The sequence below is a fragment of the Mustela nigripes genome, chromosome 10 (assembly GCF_022355385.1).
Source record: "Mustela nigripes isolate SB6536 chromosome 10, MUSNIG.SB6536, whole genome shotgun sequence".
Classification (NCBI taxonomy): Eukaryota; Metazoa; Chordata; class Mammalia; order Carnivora; family Mustelidae; genus Mustela; species Mustela nigripes.
This window is the reverse complement of record NC_081566.1, coordinates 12,033,229-12,048,696: the sequence shown is the minus strand read 5'-3', so window position 1 is coordinate 12,048,696 and position 15,468 is coordinate 12,033,229. Positions and strand designations below refer to the sequence as shown.

At 60.0% G+C, this 15,468-nt stretch overlaps 1 protein-coding gene across 1 annotated transcript in view; it reads left to right on the top strand.

Annotated features, from left to right (window-relative positions):
• COQ8A (coenzyme Q8A) overlaps positions 1 to 15,468 on the top strand; it is a 35,514-nt gene that overhangs the window by 10,185 nt on the left and 9,861 nt on the right. The window contains exons 2-4 of the mRNA XM_059412595.1: positions 5,893 to 6,078; positions 6,535 to 6,939; positions 7,207 to 7,273. Of these exons, the coding sequence (XP_059268578.1) occupies positions 5,902 to 6,078; positions 6,535 to 6,939; positions 7,207 to 7,273 (649 nt within the window). The 5' untranslated portion in view covers positions 5,893 to 5,901. The remainder of the gene's footprint in view (positions 1 to 5,892; positions 6,079 to 6,534; positions 6,940 to 7,206; positions 7,274 to 15,468) is intronic.

The window sequence follows — 15,468 nt, the reverse complement described above, 5'->3', positions numbered from 1 at the left end:
GAGGTTCTTTATTGTTACGCAGGCGCCTGCGGGTGGTCAGCGCGCGCCTGCGGGTGGTCAGCAGCTCCTGCTAGCTGAGCATACCTGGCTGGGGTGGTGCAGGATTTTTATAGACAGGTACAAACAAGTTTTGGGTGGGGTGCAACTGATTGGTGGACAGTTTGAACTTTTGAAAAAGGCATACTTGGTGTTAGCGGATTGGCTTCGGGTCCTGAGGTGGTCTCTTCCTGATGTACAGCTTCCTCTCAGTCCCCTGGGGAAACAGTCACCTGGTGTTTCTTTTCTTTTACTCAGAGTAGAAGAAAAGAAGAAAGGTTTTAAGCACATAAAGGAACTTTTCAGGGCCCATGCAGGCTGGAAACCGAGAACATTCCAGACCAAAGTAAAGTTTATTTTTGGCTGGGAGGGGGCAGAAGAAGGTCACCGGTGTCCTCGCCCTGGGGCCTCTGGAAAAGGACCTTCAGCAGCCCTGTGGGAGGTGACAGTCGGGAAGGCCTGTGGTGGCCCTGAGGCTCCTTGTCTTTAAGCTCATTCATTTCTTTTCCAGCTTCTTGAGGCAGTAACAGGAAAAGAAAGGGCAGGTGGAGGGTGTCCACAGAGCCAGGCTTTGGGGGAAGGGCAGCAGGGAGAAACTTGGGAAGAATCTTTGCCTCCAGGCCCCTGCGTGGGCCACCTCTGCTCCCTTTCCCCCTCATCCTCCAGAACAGGGATCTCAAAGTGGGGTTCTAGCCCGGGCAGCAGTAGCACCTGGGAATGTGTGAGTTCGGCAGGTTTCCAGGCCCACAACAGACCCGAGGCCCCAGCAGTGTGGCTCAGCAAGCCGCCTGGGGGGCTCTGCTTCCCGCTGAAGCCTGAGCACCCTGCCTCCTGCCACACTCCCCAGGGGCCTCTGATTCTGGATCTAGATAAAACAGCCAGCAGGTGTGAGCCCGTCCCACAGGCAGCTTGTTTGAGCCTTCGAGAGACCTGTTGAGTTCATTCTGTTTCCGAGTATTTATGACCTGCCTGCTCTGTGTTGAGTAGGGAGCTGGGAGCCGGAGAGGGCGCGGGAAAGAGAGGTGTGGTTCTGGCCAACAGCCCCTCGGGGAGGAGCAGTGACTCAGACAGATTTACAGCCCGCACTGCTGTGCTGGGGGAAGGACAGGCTGGGGGACGGGCAGGGGGTGCGTGTGTGGGTTTTTGGGGTGGGACGTGTTGGGGGAGGGTGTCCCAGAAGAGATGATATTTGGGCCCGGAGCGGGGATGGGGAGGAAAGTGTGCTCCTGGCTCCTGGGCTGAGGCCGGCAAGAGGGCTGGGCTGGCCTGACTGGGACACAGTGAGTGCAGAGAACAGGGAGATGGACTGGGCTGTGGGGTGGCCAGGTCCCGAGAGTTCTTTCAGCCCCTTAGGAACCTCGGAGAGCTTGGAAGTGGTTTGGGAGCAGGGGCCGGGGGCTGGGGGCAGGAGGGTCAGCTTGGGGCTGGGGCAGTCCTCCTGCTCGGAGCGGCCAGGGAGTCAGTGGAGGTGAGGAGTGGGTGGTGGTCACATTCCTCAGGATGGGGAGTCCGGGAGAGTGATGGGGGGGAGGTGAGGGCCCTTTGATGCCCATGGGACATGGGGATGTCGTGGGGGTGACGTGTATGGGGCAGATGGCTGGATGAAGCTTCACGCATCCCCAAGACAAAGAGTTTTCCTTTGGGGTCCTTCTCCCAGGCACCCTGAGGCTTCGGGGCCCCTCGGGGTGTGCGCCTTCGGAAATAGAACTACCCTGGCTTTGGTCAGTCCGAGCTGCTTGGCCACGCCATGTTTTAGAGCCACAAAGGTGATCCATCCCTGGCTTGGTACATCCCCACCAGGTCTCCAGCCCGCGGGCCCCTCAAGAGGAGAGGCGAGTGACCCACGGTGAGTCTGTCCTCTACCAGGAGTGAGCTCGTGTCCTGAGAGCCCCAGGAATGTCAGAGAATGAGGGGTCATTGGCGCATTCTCGGAACTTGGGGACTGTGTTTTCCAGCCTCTGTCCCTGGGGGTGGTGAGCTGTGTCAATTTCTGTTCTTTCTCCAGATAAGCTCTTTATTTCCATCCTTTATGGCAGTTTAGCGTGTTAGGACCAAAAAGGGGAGCCACCCAGAGCTCTCTCCTCTGGAGAGGGAGGAACTAGTGAGTGACACACTTAGTGGCCACAGCCTTGGCAGAGCTGGGACCCCACGTCCCTTTTCCTAGGACTCTTGTGGGGGATCTGCGGCCGCCTCTGCCTCTGACCCTTCTGTGTCAGCCTCTGCTGGCCTCTGGCCCTCTCCATGGTGTCTGTCCCACTATAGAAGTGTCTGCCTGGCATTACATCTGTGGGCGCCCTGGGGCCAAGGGCAGGGTCACCAGGGCCTGCTGGGACTAGCCCCGAGCACCAAGGGGAGCCTTCTGGAATGTGGGATGGATCACTGATTGCCTTTTTGTTTTGGTGCTCGTACCTAGTAGGCACCCCCAAACAGGAGTGCTATCCCCCCACATCTGTTTGCTTACCCAGCACTTTTGACTGTCCCTTTCTTGGGGGAGAGTGGCGACACCAGGGACTTCTGGGGTCCACCTACCAAGCAGGCAGAGAGCCTCGTGCTCAGTTGCTCTGGTACTTCTGGGCAAGGCCTTCTGGCCTTGGTAGTGCCTTCTGGCCATTGTTCCTCTTCCTGCTGTCCCTAGCTCAAAAAAAAAAAAAAAAAAAAGAAGTGCTTGGTGTTGATTAGGTGTGAAGGGCTGACTTTGTACTGACTGGAGGAGCCCAGAGATAAATACTTGTCAAAGTGAGGGCAGGCCTGGCCATCCACATGTGAATGGGCTCCCAAATGACCAAGTGTTGATTTGTAGCATCTGGTGATTTGAGGACAGCAGGTTTTGCCCCCCAGCGAGCTCTGCGATGTTGATCCCACTGGCACTTAGCAGAGGGCTAGCTGGAGTTGCCCTCCTCCCCGCCCTGGTGCCTGCATTCGGGGTCAGACTCGGGCCCATCCCGGCTTTGCGGGGGATGAGGACGCAATCGGTCACACAAAAGAAGGCATAACTAAATAGTTGTGTGTTTTTTTTTTTTTTTTTAAAGACTTATTTATTTGAGCCAAGGGGTGTGGGTGAGGTGAGAGGAGTGGGGGGAGAGAGACTTCCGAGCAGACTCCCTGCTGAGCACGGAGCCCAACACGGGGCTCGATCCCAGAACCCTGAGATCATGACCTGAGCTGAAACCAAGAGTCGGATGCTTAACTGAGTCACCCAGGCGCCCCACAGCCAGTTTTCAGTGTGGACCGTTTTTAGATGACTTACTCATTTGTCCCCTTGAAAGGAGTATACATGAACTAAACAAGTCAGGAGAATTGTTACTCATTTCTCCCAAATGCAGGAATTAAAAAAACTTTGGTCTATTTAGCATTTTTTTCCCTCAGGAACTTTTCCAAAGCATCCTGTGTAGTGGGTGTAATCCCAGCCCATCTGGGGGCTGTGCTCATTGCCACCGCGCTCAGGAGCCGGGCAGTGAAGACGGGCCTCTAGTGGGTCCCAGGCCTGCGTCTGCAGCGTTCAGGGCCGGAGGCTGGCCTTCCAGTTGGATCGCCTGTGGATCTGTGCAGGGGGCGGGTGAGGCCAGCGCCGGCAGGGCAGACCAGCCCCACGTCACTTCTCAGCTCTGCTCTAGGGACACTTCTGTTCATGCTTATAACTTGCATGAGAAATTCAGGGAGAATTAATTTTCACCTGGAGACAAAGTCTGAATTAAATAGGTCTTCGGAGGGTCTGTGGAAGATGTGGGATCCATTAGCAGACAAGCTGAGGTTTTGGAGTTATCGGAGACTGTGGTTCGTGGGTGGGAAGCTCGTGCCCTCATTAGCTGGATTGCGCTGAGAGGTGAGCACGGGAAAGGTCTAATTTGGGGCCCTTGGGGACGGTGGGGTATAGTGGGTGCCGTGGGCCACCAGTAAGGATCTTTCTGAACAGACGTGGCTGAGGCTTAGTCCCCATCCACCCTTGTATGTCCCCACCATCTCCTTCAGGAACCTTCTCTCTTGCTGGGGTCTGTGGGCTGACCGGGCAGGGGCACTGTGTCCCGTGTGCCTGTGTGCTGGGGGCTGGCAGTTTGAGCGCGGGCAGAGCCCTGTGTGAGCCCTCATTATGGGCTCTCTCTCCCGGCCTACGCATTGGTCTGTGGGGCTCAGCTTTGTTTATTGCCATAAAGTGTGGGATCCCAGACCAGAGCCCTGGGTGTGATGGCAGCGGGTGATGGGCCCAGCCAGCCTCTCCCCTTCATCTTTTTTAAGGCTATGGTCACCTTCCAGAAACCTCCTTGGCTTTGATGAGGGTGTAGGCAGTTCATTTGTGCCTTACCGGGGCGCATCCCTGAGGGGATGCCCCAGGGCCAGTGGACCAAGCGTTTAGGAAGGCAGCCTGGTGTGGTGGGCATAGGGCAGAGCGGGCCGGGGTCAGACCCCAGGACCACTATTCGGGACACCATTCAGGATCGTGAACCACTCTGGCTTTGTTTTTCTCCTTTGTGGAGGAGGCGCAGTGATACCTGTGTCACTAAGTTGTTTCTGAAGGACCAAATGATGGCGAGTGGAGAGCGCTCCACCCGGGGCCTGATGGCTGCTGTCCTGATGGTAGTGGCAAAGGCAGGTGACGGCGGGTTGTCTCTGTTCTCCAGGCTCCTGTGCCTTCCTTCTCCTTGTAAATGTGAGTAGCTGCACCCTTCCCAAGCTCAGGGTCCCTGCAGGACCCCTGGGCTGACCCCAGCTGCTCCGCTGTGACAGGCGGGCTGGAGGCAGCCAGCTGTGTTCGGAGGCCGCTGGGGCTATGCTGGAGGTCCTCAGAGTCCGAGCCTCCCTTCCCTCGTGTGAGGAGAACTCGGAGTCTGCGCGTCTCTGTGCCCGCAGCCTCCTTCCTGTTGGTCCAGGCCCCTTGTCCAGGGTGTACCCGGCCCTTCCTGGGCTCCCCCCCGGCCTCACCCCTCCTTGTAGCAGGTCCCAGCTCCTCCCTGCCCCAGCCCAGAGTGCTCCCCGGCTGCTTCTCTGGGGTCCCCTGCTGCTCCTTTCCTTTCTGTGGGTTTTTTCAGCCCCAGCATGTCACTGGGACCCTATCCCCCCGCCCCCCGCACGCAGCCCCGTGTAGGCTGTAGGAAATACTTGGGGAACGAGCGCACATGCTCCCCTGGGAGGCAGCCCTGGGTACGGTGGCTCTCTGGCTCTTTGGCCCTGGCCGACACGAAGGAACGCGTTTTACACTGCTACGGAGTAGAGGGAAGAGGATGGGTGCGCGCGGGGCAGCCAGGATCCGGAGAGCCCGCCCGCGCTGCGCTCCGGGGCTTTCCTCGCCGTCCTGTGTCCTGCTGCTCTTGGTTTTCATGCTGCTTTGGATTTCCCAGATGGAGGGCGCTGGACTGCAGTTTGCAGACCCCACGGTGGACCATTCGTGGAGCCTGAGGGTGGGGAGGGGGCTGTGCCTGTCCCTGGACCTGTGGGTGTCTGTCAGAGGCCGGCCGGGCAGGCAGAGCAGGGGCAGCCGGTGGGGATGGGCAGCCCAGAGGGGTTGGGGTCAGGGCGCCCTGGGTCCTAGAGGGAGGTGTTTCAGGGTGGATGCTCCCTCGCCGACCTAGTTTGGCTCCAGGGGAAAGAGTGCTGGGCTGAATCAGGGCATCTGGCTCCATGTCCCTCTTCTGCCACTTGGTCGCTGGGAGACCTCGGGTAACTCACTTCACCTCTCCATGCCTTGGTGTCTCCTACGACCCAGAGCCCTGTCCCCATCCCCCACTGTCCTCTCTGTCCATCAGCCTGCACCAGAGGGGTCCGTCCAGTGGCCGGACCAGACCCGCTGATACCTCTGCCCAGACCTTGGGGTGGAGTTGCTCTGAGTATGGGGCACCCCCTGACTGGCCTGCTCTCTTGCAGCCCTCCAGGATGGCCGCCATGCTGGGGGACACCATCATGCTGGTCAAAGGCCTTGCCAAGCTGACCCAGGCGGCCGTGGAGACCCACCTGCAACACCTGGGCCTCGGCGGGGAGCTCCTCGTGGCAGCCAGGGCCCTGCAGTCCACGGCTGCGGAGCAGATCGGCTTGGTTTTGGGGCAGGTGCAGGTAAGGAAGCTGGCGGCAGTGGGTGGCAGGAGGGGCTGGCCTGGAGCTCTTGGCGAGGCCAGGATGGTGAACCAGGACACAGCAGGGGCGTTGGCTCGGGAGACCTGCTGTCCTTCCGGGTGCCTCACAGAGCTGGGACAGCCCCCCGGGAACTGGTGGCCCAGACCCCAGTTCCCTTTACAGATGAAGAACTTGCTGCCCGAGTGTGGCAGTCGTCCCCCGGGCCTGGCGAGGCACCCGCAGGTGCTCAGTGGCTGTCTGGCTTCCCCAGGACCAGGGAGCGGGGCTTGTCAGGAGACGGGTGGGACCTGGGTCTCCTGGCTTCGGGCTGGGAAGCAGCAGGAGCTCCCCTACAGATCTGGCTGAGGGCTGCTTACCCGGTGGAACATGGGCCGTCCCGTGTAGGGCGTGGGGTGGGCACAGGTGCTTTTCTCATGCTGGCTTCACTCCCCACAGGGTCAGAATCAGCGCCAGGAGCCTTATGCCGAGAGCTTCGACGACCCAGAAGCAGAGTTCGCTGGGCCTGAGACTGCGGGGGCCCCTACAGATTTCTCGGCGACCTCCTCTCCTCACCGGTCACCGCCCCCACCCTGGGATCACACTGGCAGTGAGGGCCCAGCTCCAGCCTACGTGGCCAGTGGACCGTTTAGGGAAGCCGGGCTCCCGGGCCAGGCTGCCTTCCCTCTGGGCATGGTCACTGGGAGGCTCTTTGGAGACCCCAGACATGCGCTTGCTGCCACAGGCCTTCCGCGAAGGTTCTTCCACCAGGACCAGCCCCCCGTGGGGGGCCTCACCACAGAGGACATTGAGAAGGCCCGGCAGGCCAAGGCCCGCCCCGAGAGCAAGCCCCACAAGCAGATGGTGCGTCCCGGAGGGCCAGGTGGAGTGGGACTGGGGTGGCCGCTGCTCCCGGTGGTGCTGGTGTCAGTCCTTCCTCTGGGGACGTTCTCTGATGCCGTGGTCTGGAGTTCTTGGGGACACAGAGGCCTCCTCTGGGTGGAGTATACTGCCAGGTGGAGCCGCTGCCTTTGGGGGTGGAGCGGAGCAGTGGGGGGCTGCGCGGACCGCTGCCGGCTCGTCCCGTCCCGTCCGCCGATTCCGTGCGGTCTCTCTCCTTGCCCCCTCTAGCTCAGCGAGCACTCTCGGGAGCGGAAGGTGCCGGTTACACGGATTGGGCGGCTGGCCAACTTCGGAGGTAAGGTGGCTGTGTGCACCCTGGCCGCCTCGCCTGCCCTGGGCCATCCGCTCGGCCACCACGGGGCCTGCTTGGAGGTGGGAGAGGGTGGGGACCCGAGGGGTCCCGGGGAGGCCATTGGTGCCTGACTCAGATGCTCCTGACCCTTCTCCCCGGGGCATGGTCCGGTGACTGTATCCCACTCGGCCTCTGTCACCCCTGGGGGACCGTGTCTGCGGCAGCAGCCTTTCCCTCCTATCACTGAGCCCCGCTGCCGGGACAGGGCTGGGCAGTCAACCTTCCTCACGGAGCCGTCAAGCTCCCAGAGGGCTTTTTGCCCTGACCGGCCTCGCAGAGATCGCTGGCTCGACCCCCCGCAAGCTGGCAGGCGTCAGTGGACGGCTAAGCAGGGGCTGTGGCCTTGGGGTCTGTCGGGCAGTCTGTGCTGTTGGGAGCTCTCGCCTTTTCTTTGGAGCTTTGAGTCCTGTTGTGTCCAGTACACCTGTGCTGAGTCGCAAGATGATTCTGGAGTAAAGCCCTCGTACCTGCTGCTGTGACCTCATGTAGTCCTCTCCGCTCCCGAGCAAGATGCAGGTCGCTCTGTGTGTCTGCACCCTGACCTGCTTGTCTGGCGCTTCGCTCGGGTGGGCTTCTACGTGTCCCGCCGTATATACCGCCGTCACGCACGCCCTGCCCTGCCCTGCAGCCGCTCCTCCCGGAGATGCCGTCCTGCTCCTCATTCGGGGTTGGCTCTGTGCCCCCGGGAGCCTGGCCCTCAGAGCTGGACCCGCGTGCGGGCTCTGACACTGAGTGACGGCTGCTGGTCTTCCCGATATGCAGAGCCCACTCATTGTATGGAACTTTCTCGAAGCTTTTGTTCCGTTGCTATTCCAAAATTTGGCATCTGCTGCTGCTTAGCTGCTACAGTGTCCAGTCCAATCTGCCCTTTAGGACGGAAACGTGGCTTTATTTCCTCACGTGGACTTGGATTCAACCAGTTCCTCAGGCAGCATTGTGACTGCCCAGGGTGCCGCTCCTGGGACGAGTTTGAGAACCTGGTGGCCTCCAGGGATCCTTACCGCACAGGAGCCTGGGCACTTCCTTGCTTCCCACAGGGGCTTCTGGGTGGGCGGCATTGGTTACCGGAGTGTTGCGTGGAGGCCCGCTTTTCTCCCCAGCAAGTCTGAGGCCGGAGCTGTCCCTTCTCGCTCTGTGGTCTTTCTCTCCAGCGCTCTTCCCGCCGCTCCGGACGGGGCTCAGCACATAGGCTTCGCTCGACTGATGGGTTTGGAGTGGGGTGGATCCTCTCATGGGGGCTCTTGGTGGGTGAGGCTAGTAGAGGGTCTCTTTGGGAAAAGTGGTCAGAAGGAGGTCGTGGTGGCAAATGGAATTTGACAGAATGCAGTGTGTTCCCGGTGAGGGGGCACAAGCCAGGCGCTGGGGGGGGGGGGGGGGGCAGGGGGGGGGGGGGCGGCGGGGGGGGGGGTTGTGGGAAGGTGTGTGCGCCAGACAGGCAGCCTCAGTAAGCCCCGGGGCAGGCTCCCTGGGGCCAGACCCCACCTGGGATGGGGTCAGAGTGAGCAGGTGTCCTGTGTGATCAGAAGCCTCTGGAGCCCATGCTAGCAGCTGCCTGGGGCCTGGAGCCGTCCTCAGCAAGCCCACCCTAGGGTTTTGCTCAGCACTTGGCCCCTCCAGTCGGGCTTCGAGGCGGGAGGGTGATGGCGGAGCATCCAGGTCTGGGGAGCACGTGGCGTTCTGGCTCTGGGGAGAGTTCTGGGCTTTCAGCTATACCCCGAGGTGGTCGCGCTGTGTGTTACGACCCTTCAGCCAGTGTGAAATCAGTTCAGTGGGTCAGGACTGGCATTTAAAAAACAGAGTAAAACTGAATAGAAGATCAGAATTAATACCATAGATTTTAGAACTACGTTTGTGTTGCAAAATACCGCTATTTCTCCAGAGCTACAAACATCCCGTTTTATACCTGTGGTTCACTGTATTGCGAAGTTTGTGGTCTACTGGTGGGTTGTTGTCTAAACAGAGTGAGGTAACACTCCTGCTTTGTTTTTCTAGAAAACACTTCTGACCTTTCTTCCCCTTGTGGGGTGTGATGTGGACCAACAGGTGTAGGGATTTTTGCAGGATGGGCATGAAGGAAAGGGATCACGTAGACCCCCTGGGAGGCAGGCTTGACCTTGAGAAGGTCAGCGGCAGGTATCCAGCTGGTGGACGTGGATGGGGTGGGAGTCCTGGGTGCACCTCGGTTCGGGGGTGTCATGGCTGAGATGTGAGCAGGGCGGACTGTGGATATGAGGTCTTGTTAAGGAGTGATATGAAAGATGGGGTCAGAACTGGGCTTTAGTTGTCACAGGATCAGGTTATAATTCCAGCCTTGCTTCCTTACGACCTTGGGCCCTGCCCAGGTTTTTCCTTTTATAAAATAGGGATTCCGAGAACCAGTAAGTTTTTATGTGTTCATTTACTTTCCCAGGGTAAAGAGAGAAGGGAGAAGGGTCAGCGTGTGTGTTAGAAACACTAGCAAGTGGGAAAGGAAGTACCCAGCCCAGCAGAGTCAGCCCCCCAGGAAACACTGCCTGGAGGAGGAGTCCCGCAAGCCCCCGGGGGCTCAGTGTCCTGCAGCTCCCGAAAGGAGGGCATCGGGAAAGAGCAGAGAGCTGCCCCCCGGCCCCCACCCCCTAAATTCAGGATTGCACACAAAGCTGTGGTTTCTAGTGCTTCGTTAGCATGGAGCTGCCTTCGTCCTCCCGCTAAACAATCCTGTGGCCACTTGGACAGAAGTTTCTGGCACCTGCATGGAAATTCCTGAGTGACGTGGTTGTACGTTCATCTTCCGTCTGGTCCCCCAGCCCTACCTTCTACATGGAAGGCCCCTCCCCACCCGCCGTTGCTTCTGCTTCTCCCCTAAGAGTAAAGATTTAAGTAGGTTTGATGCATCCCATAATGGGTGTGGGTGTGTTAGTACGGATCCCAGCGGGGAATGGTCCTGACACCGGAGACTGGGAACAGAGGCTGGAGTGTTCTTCGCTTCTTCAGGGCTTAAATGTGTGTGTGTCGCGGGGGAGAGGGGGCTTTTCGGGGAGAAGAGGAGATGGGGTGGGAGTCAAGTGTTTGGGACAGAAGATCTGGCCCCAAATAGAAGAGGGGACCCCAAGAGAAAGGAGGGTTCAGGACCCCCACCACTGTAAGAGGGGTCACCAAGCTGTGGTCCCGAGTCTTCTGGTGTAGAACTTTCTGTCAAAGATGCTCTGGCTATTTTTCTCAATACAAAAAAGTTTATAAACCATAAAACCCCAAAAGAATATGGAGACGACCAACACCTATTTGTGAAGTCCTGCAAAGCCCCGGCACGTACGGTCACTGGAGCGCGCAGCAAAGGGGGGGAGACCACCCAGGATCAGACGCGTGTCACCCGCGGGCTCTGTTGGATTTGCCCCCTGCCGGCGCAGTGAGGTAGGTCTGTGGGGCTCTCCTGGCGCGTGAACGGAACCTGCTTTTCTCCTTTAGGCCCCACGACACTCCTTGCCACAGCAGGGCAGGGCCCTGGCAGAGAAGCTGTGGCTTATGGTCTTTCTAGACGCCCACGAGAAAAGCCCAGAATTTACAAAGATTAAGACATGTTGCCTCTGCCTCAGGCCCCCGTCCCTGGGCAGCGCGCATTGGGCCCAGAGGTATTGTTCTGAGACCTGTCCTCGCGCACTCGGTCTCAAAACCCGCACAGGCACGCGCTGCGCGCTGTTGGCCCAGCCCAATGCCCCGATGGATGGATCGGGTGGAAGGGAGCCCGGGTCCTGGGATCAGACGTCTGGAACAGGAATCCTCTCTTCAGCCAGTCCTGGTCTCCCCTCCGCCCCTTCTCCGAGAGCGCCCTCACCCCGCCTCCCTGCACCGGCTCTTTTGGTTCAGACCAGTCCTGTCTTCGGGCCGGAGGGGATCATACCTCATCTCCCACGGAGCAGGACTTTCAGGGCCGGCTTCTCGGCCCTCGTGTCCTTACTGTCCGGAACAAGGTGGTTGCGTGGGCTCTGCCTCCCAGTAGTCGTGCTCCCTGGTGCTGGAGCAGGTAGTTGCTGCCCACTGAGCGCGCTCAGGCCCCGAGAACACTGCCGGACGGAGCACCTTACGACACTGCAGAGCCAGAATATTTATATTATGGGGAAAAGGGTTAACACGCACGGGATCTGTTGCTTGCACCCAGCTGGAGCCGTTGGCCTGGCGGGAGTGGAGCCCAGGGTGCGGTTATCCAAGGGAGCAGAACAGTGAGGGGAGGCCTGCAGCTGTCCCCCCGATGATCTGCTGCAGCTGCCTGTGACTCAGGACAGTGGTCAGTGGGGCAGGAGGGAAGGAAAACCCCTGCTGCACCCTTGGGAGACTCCCTCCCACACGGTGTAGTGGCTGGTGGGTCGGGCCTGTCCATCTGATCTCTCGCTTCATCTGTACACTGTGGCCATTGGGGAGATCACGATCTTGTCTCCTCCTCTGAATGGGAGACAGCTTCCCTGTCCAGGTCACTTTCAAGACCTGGAGGCACTGATGACACCCAGCAGGGAGGGATTTTCTCCCCAGTGTGTGGCTGGAGTTCATTTGCCTCCTGCCTCCCCCGGCCCCCTGCCAAGAGGGAAGGGGGGTGATGCTGTGGATCCTGGCTGTGTGGCTGAGTCAGCCGCCCCCTACCCACCCTATTCCCGCCTTCTCTGCTCTGCCCACCGACGGCTGCCTGCCCTGCACAGTGTCCCGATCTCAGGAGGCTGACCTCACCCACCGTAGCTTGGTTGGGGGCCTCTGGGAGCCGTGCAGGGCTAGGGAGGAGAGCAGGCTGCCTTCCCAGCAAGCTGGGGGCCTGCTTCCATGGACACGAGGCCTCCGTGTGACCGCTGCTCTGGAGGGAGGGGCACTTTTGGGGCTGGGGAGGCCGCTCATGCTGCTTGGCCTGGTGGCCTCGCCCTCTGTGGGTATAGCACCTGGCTCCCTTGGGTCGGCGCTGTCCTAAGACAGAAGAGCCCACCGGGGCCGGTGACCCGGATTGGTTCCAGGACTTTAGCAGACCTCTCGAAGTCCTGCTTTCAGGCTCTGGAAGCCCGCCATGGGTGGCCGGCCTGGTGCCAGAGACTTCCTCAGGGGGCCCGTGGACAGGAAGACAAACCCGTGTGCATGTCAGACCACTTACAGGGGTCCTCCAGCGCCTTGACACTGCGACCTGCCAACAGCTGGCTTGACACAGAGCCCAGGGTGGGCGGCTGAGCCTGTGGGCCCGGGGAAGTCAGGGGTCTTACATTGGCTTTGGTGAGGCTCTTTTGACCTGTGGCTTAATGTCTTTCATGGGTGTTGGGAAGTTCTGGTTGTTTCTTCTTCCGGTGTGGCTTCTACCATGTTTTCTCCCCGACATTTGTTAGATGTGTTGCGTGACTGCATCTGCATTGCATGTCCGTGTCTCCCATGTTCTCGTATCTTCCGTCCCTTTTCCACTTCGTGCTGCAGAGCAGTTGTCTTCCTGTCTCCTGTGGGTATGGAACCTGAGGCAGGACTGGAGGGCGACAGGAGACCTTAGGGGGTCAGGCCCCCTGCAGAGGGGCTGCTCTCCAAAGGAGCCAGGCGGTTCGTCCGCGGTTGTGGTGACCAGGCCTCCGCCAGGGAGGCAGGAGTGAGGGACTGCTGAGGGCACCAGCCGGGGGGAAACCGGAGGCGCAGGAGCAGGAAGAGGGAGGGCGGCGATGTGTGGACCGGGCTCGCGAAATCAGATCTAGGGAACAGATGTGGTAAGACTGGGCCAGGAGTGACAAGTGGAGTGAAGGGACCCTTGGGAATCCTTGTAGTTTTAGAAGGTGAAAGGTTAAGTGATCCCTATTCCCAGAAAAATGCTTTGCTTAAAAGAAATAGTTCACAAGGGGTGTCTGGCTGGCTCAGTCAGAGGAGCCTTGACGTGATCTCAGGGTTGTGGGTTTGAGTCCCGTGTTGGGTGTGGAGCCCGTTTAAAAAAAAAAAAAAAAAAAAGCATTGACTTGAGGAAGGGGGAGGGGTGCATGTCACCCTCTGTCCGGTTACAGTGTGCCGCCAGGTGTCCACCTGTGTTTCTGCTGCTAGTCACGGGCCTCCCGATGTGAAAACTGAGTAACGTCTTAGTAAAAAAAGGAACAAATATATCAAGAAAGAGACGAGGCCACAGAAGAGTGTCGTCTCTGTTGGAAAACGGGTGCGAGGGTGGAGGTGTGCGGGGGTGGCTGTGGGGTGGCTCAGCAGCAGCGTGCGCCCTGGGATCGTCGGGCTGTCACCCCGGGCTCTCGCGGCCCCGTCCCGGCGGTAAGCAAACAAGCACAGGGTGACTGGGTGTATTTGGTTTTTTGGTTTTAATTTTGCCGAGAACATTTAAAACAAATCAAATTCCCATCAGCTATTCTCATGTTTTCGTAACGCAGAAATGCAGCGCACGGGCTCCCAAGACCAGGGACGGGAAGTTGAGGAGCGAGTTTGGTGACCGATCTCCGTGGGCGCAGGCAGGCCCAGGAGCCGATCGGAACCGTCCCTCGGGGGTGCTGCCATGAGGCCTATGGCTGGGGCTGGAAGCTGACGGGGAGGGGAGACTTCGGGTCTTGTGTGGCAGAGCCGTGTGCCCGGCCCTCGGGCTCCATGCGCCCGGGTTGCTTGTCTAAAGTCAGGCCTCTGCTCACGCAGCTTGATCACTGGGGCTCGACCGTCATTGAGGCCGCGGAGAACGGAGGTCCCGGGTCTGGCAGGCCGCATGCAGGGCTGACTGCTCGTGGGGTGGGGACACCCACTTGTCGCCCGCATTCCTAGGGGCACACTTCTGCTTTCCTCTGGCAGCCGGTGCCCGCCCTGCACCCGCTCAGCTGGGGTGGCGGGGTTGTGGGCACACGGTTTCTGCTTCTTCAAGAGCTGATCTACAAGGGGCACAGGAATCCGCTTCGCCCCCGAGGACCTCTGAGGGAGGTGAGGGCGGATACGGTGATGGCCGCTTCCCCAGGCCCATGTGCTTGCTTGTCACCGCGCAGGGACCTGAGCTGAGTCCGAGCCTGCGGTGGGCATCCCTTGCTGGGCATGGGGAGGGGCAACTCCTGACCGCCTGGGGGCACGCCGTCCAGGGGGCTCCACAACCCTTCTTCCTCCTGTCCCTGCTCCTAGGCTGCGCTGTCCCCCAGGGCCGGGACTCAGGAACAGCTTGCTGCAAAGCTAGCGTCCTTACGTCCCCACGCCTCTGTGTGCCCTCTGGCTTAGAAGGCGCGTTACGACAGCACAGGCCCAGAGGGGAGCCTGGCACACAGTCTGTTGTCGGTGGACATCTCCTGGCCCGGGGCCGTGCCACAGAAACCCCCGTGATCCTTGCTCTGTAAACAGCCTGGGGTTTCTGGCAGGTAGAGCTGCTGCTTCCCGCTCGGGCACCTTGTGCCAAGCCTCCTTCCCAGCGGTGCTGTTTGTCGGAGGGTGTTTGGTTTCTCCTTTTCTCGGTCTCTGCTGCCTGTCTGGGCCGAAGCCAGAGTCTGCTCCAGGGTGGCCTCGTTTAGCTCCGATGACCTCTGGGGGACTGCAGGGAGGGGGAGCTGGGGCTGGGGGCCTGGGAAGCTGGCCCGGGGCCCTCCTGTCTCTGGGGAGAAGCTCTGTTGGTGAGAGAAAGGCCAGCAGCCTTCCTGGCAGGGGTGGCACCTCCCCGCCGACCAGGACGAAGGCCAGGCTGCCGACGGCCGCCCCCGGGCTGCAGAGCTGGCTCCGCAGGCTGCCGGTCATCTGGCCGGCCTTGCTGCCAGGCGGTGTGGGCCAGGCTGGTGGTCCAGTCCAGTGTGGAGGGGGGCGCCGCCCTGAGCGCTGGGGGGACTGAGGTGGGGCCCAAGGGCACAGGCTGCACATGGAGTGAGCAAGTGGGGCTCTGGGCGTCCTCACCAGGCCTCGGAGTACAGCGGAGGCCTCCGGCACCGCCTGGTTCTGGGAGAAGGAAGAGCCTGGCTGGGCTTTTGCTTCCTTCTCAGTGAGGCTCTGAGAATGGCTGGAAGCTTGCCATTGGGGGAAGGCGGGTTATTCTTGGTTCGCTGGAGCAGGAGCTCCTGAGGCCAAGGTCAGGGTGGCTAGGCTGGCCGCAGTGGGGGGCCTGTCAGCAGGCAGCACCTCCAGCTGCCTGGGAGCTCGCAGGCGAGGAAGGAGCCTAATGCCATCTTTGTGGAACGTTCTTTTTGTGATTTAATGACAGGTCCTTG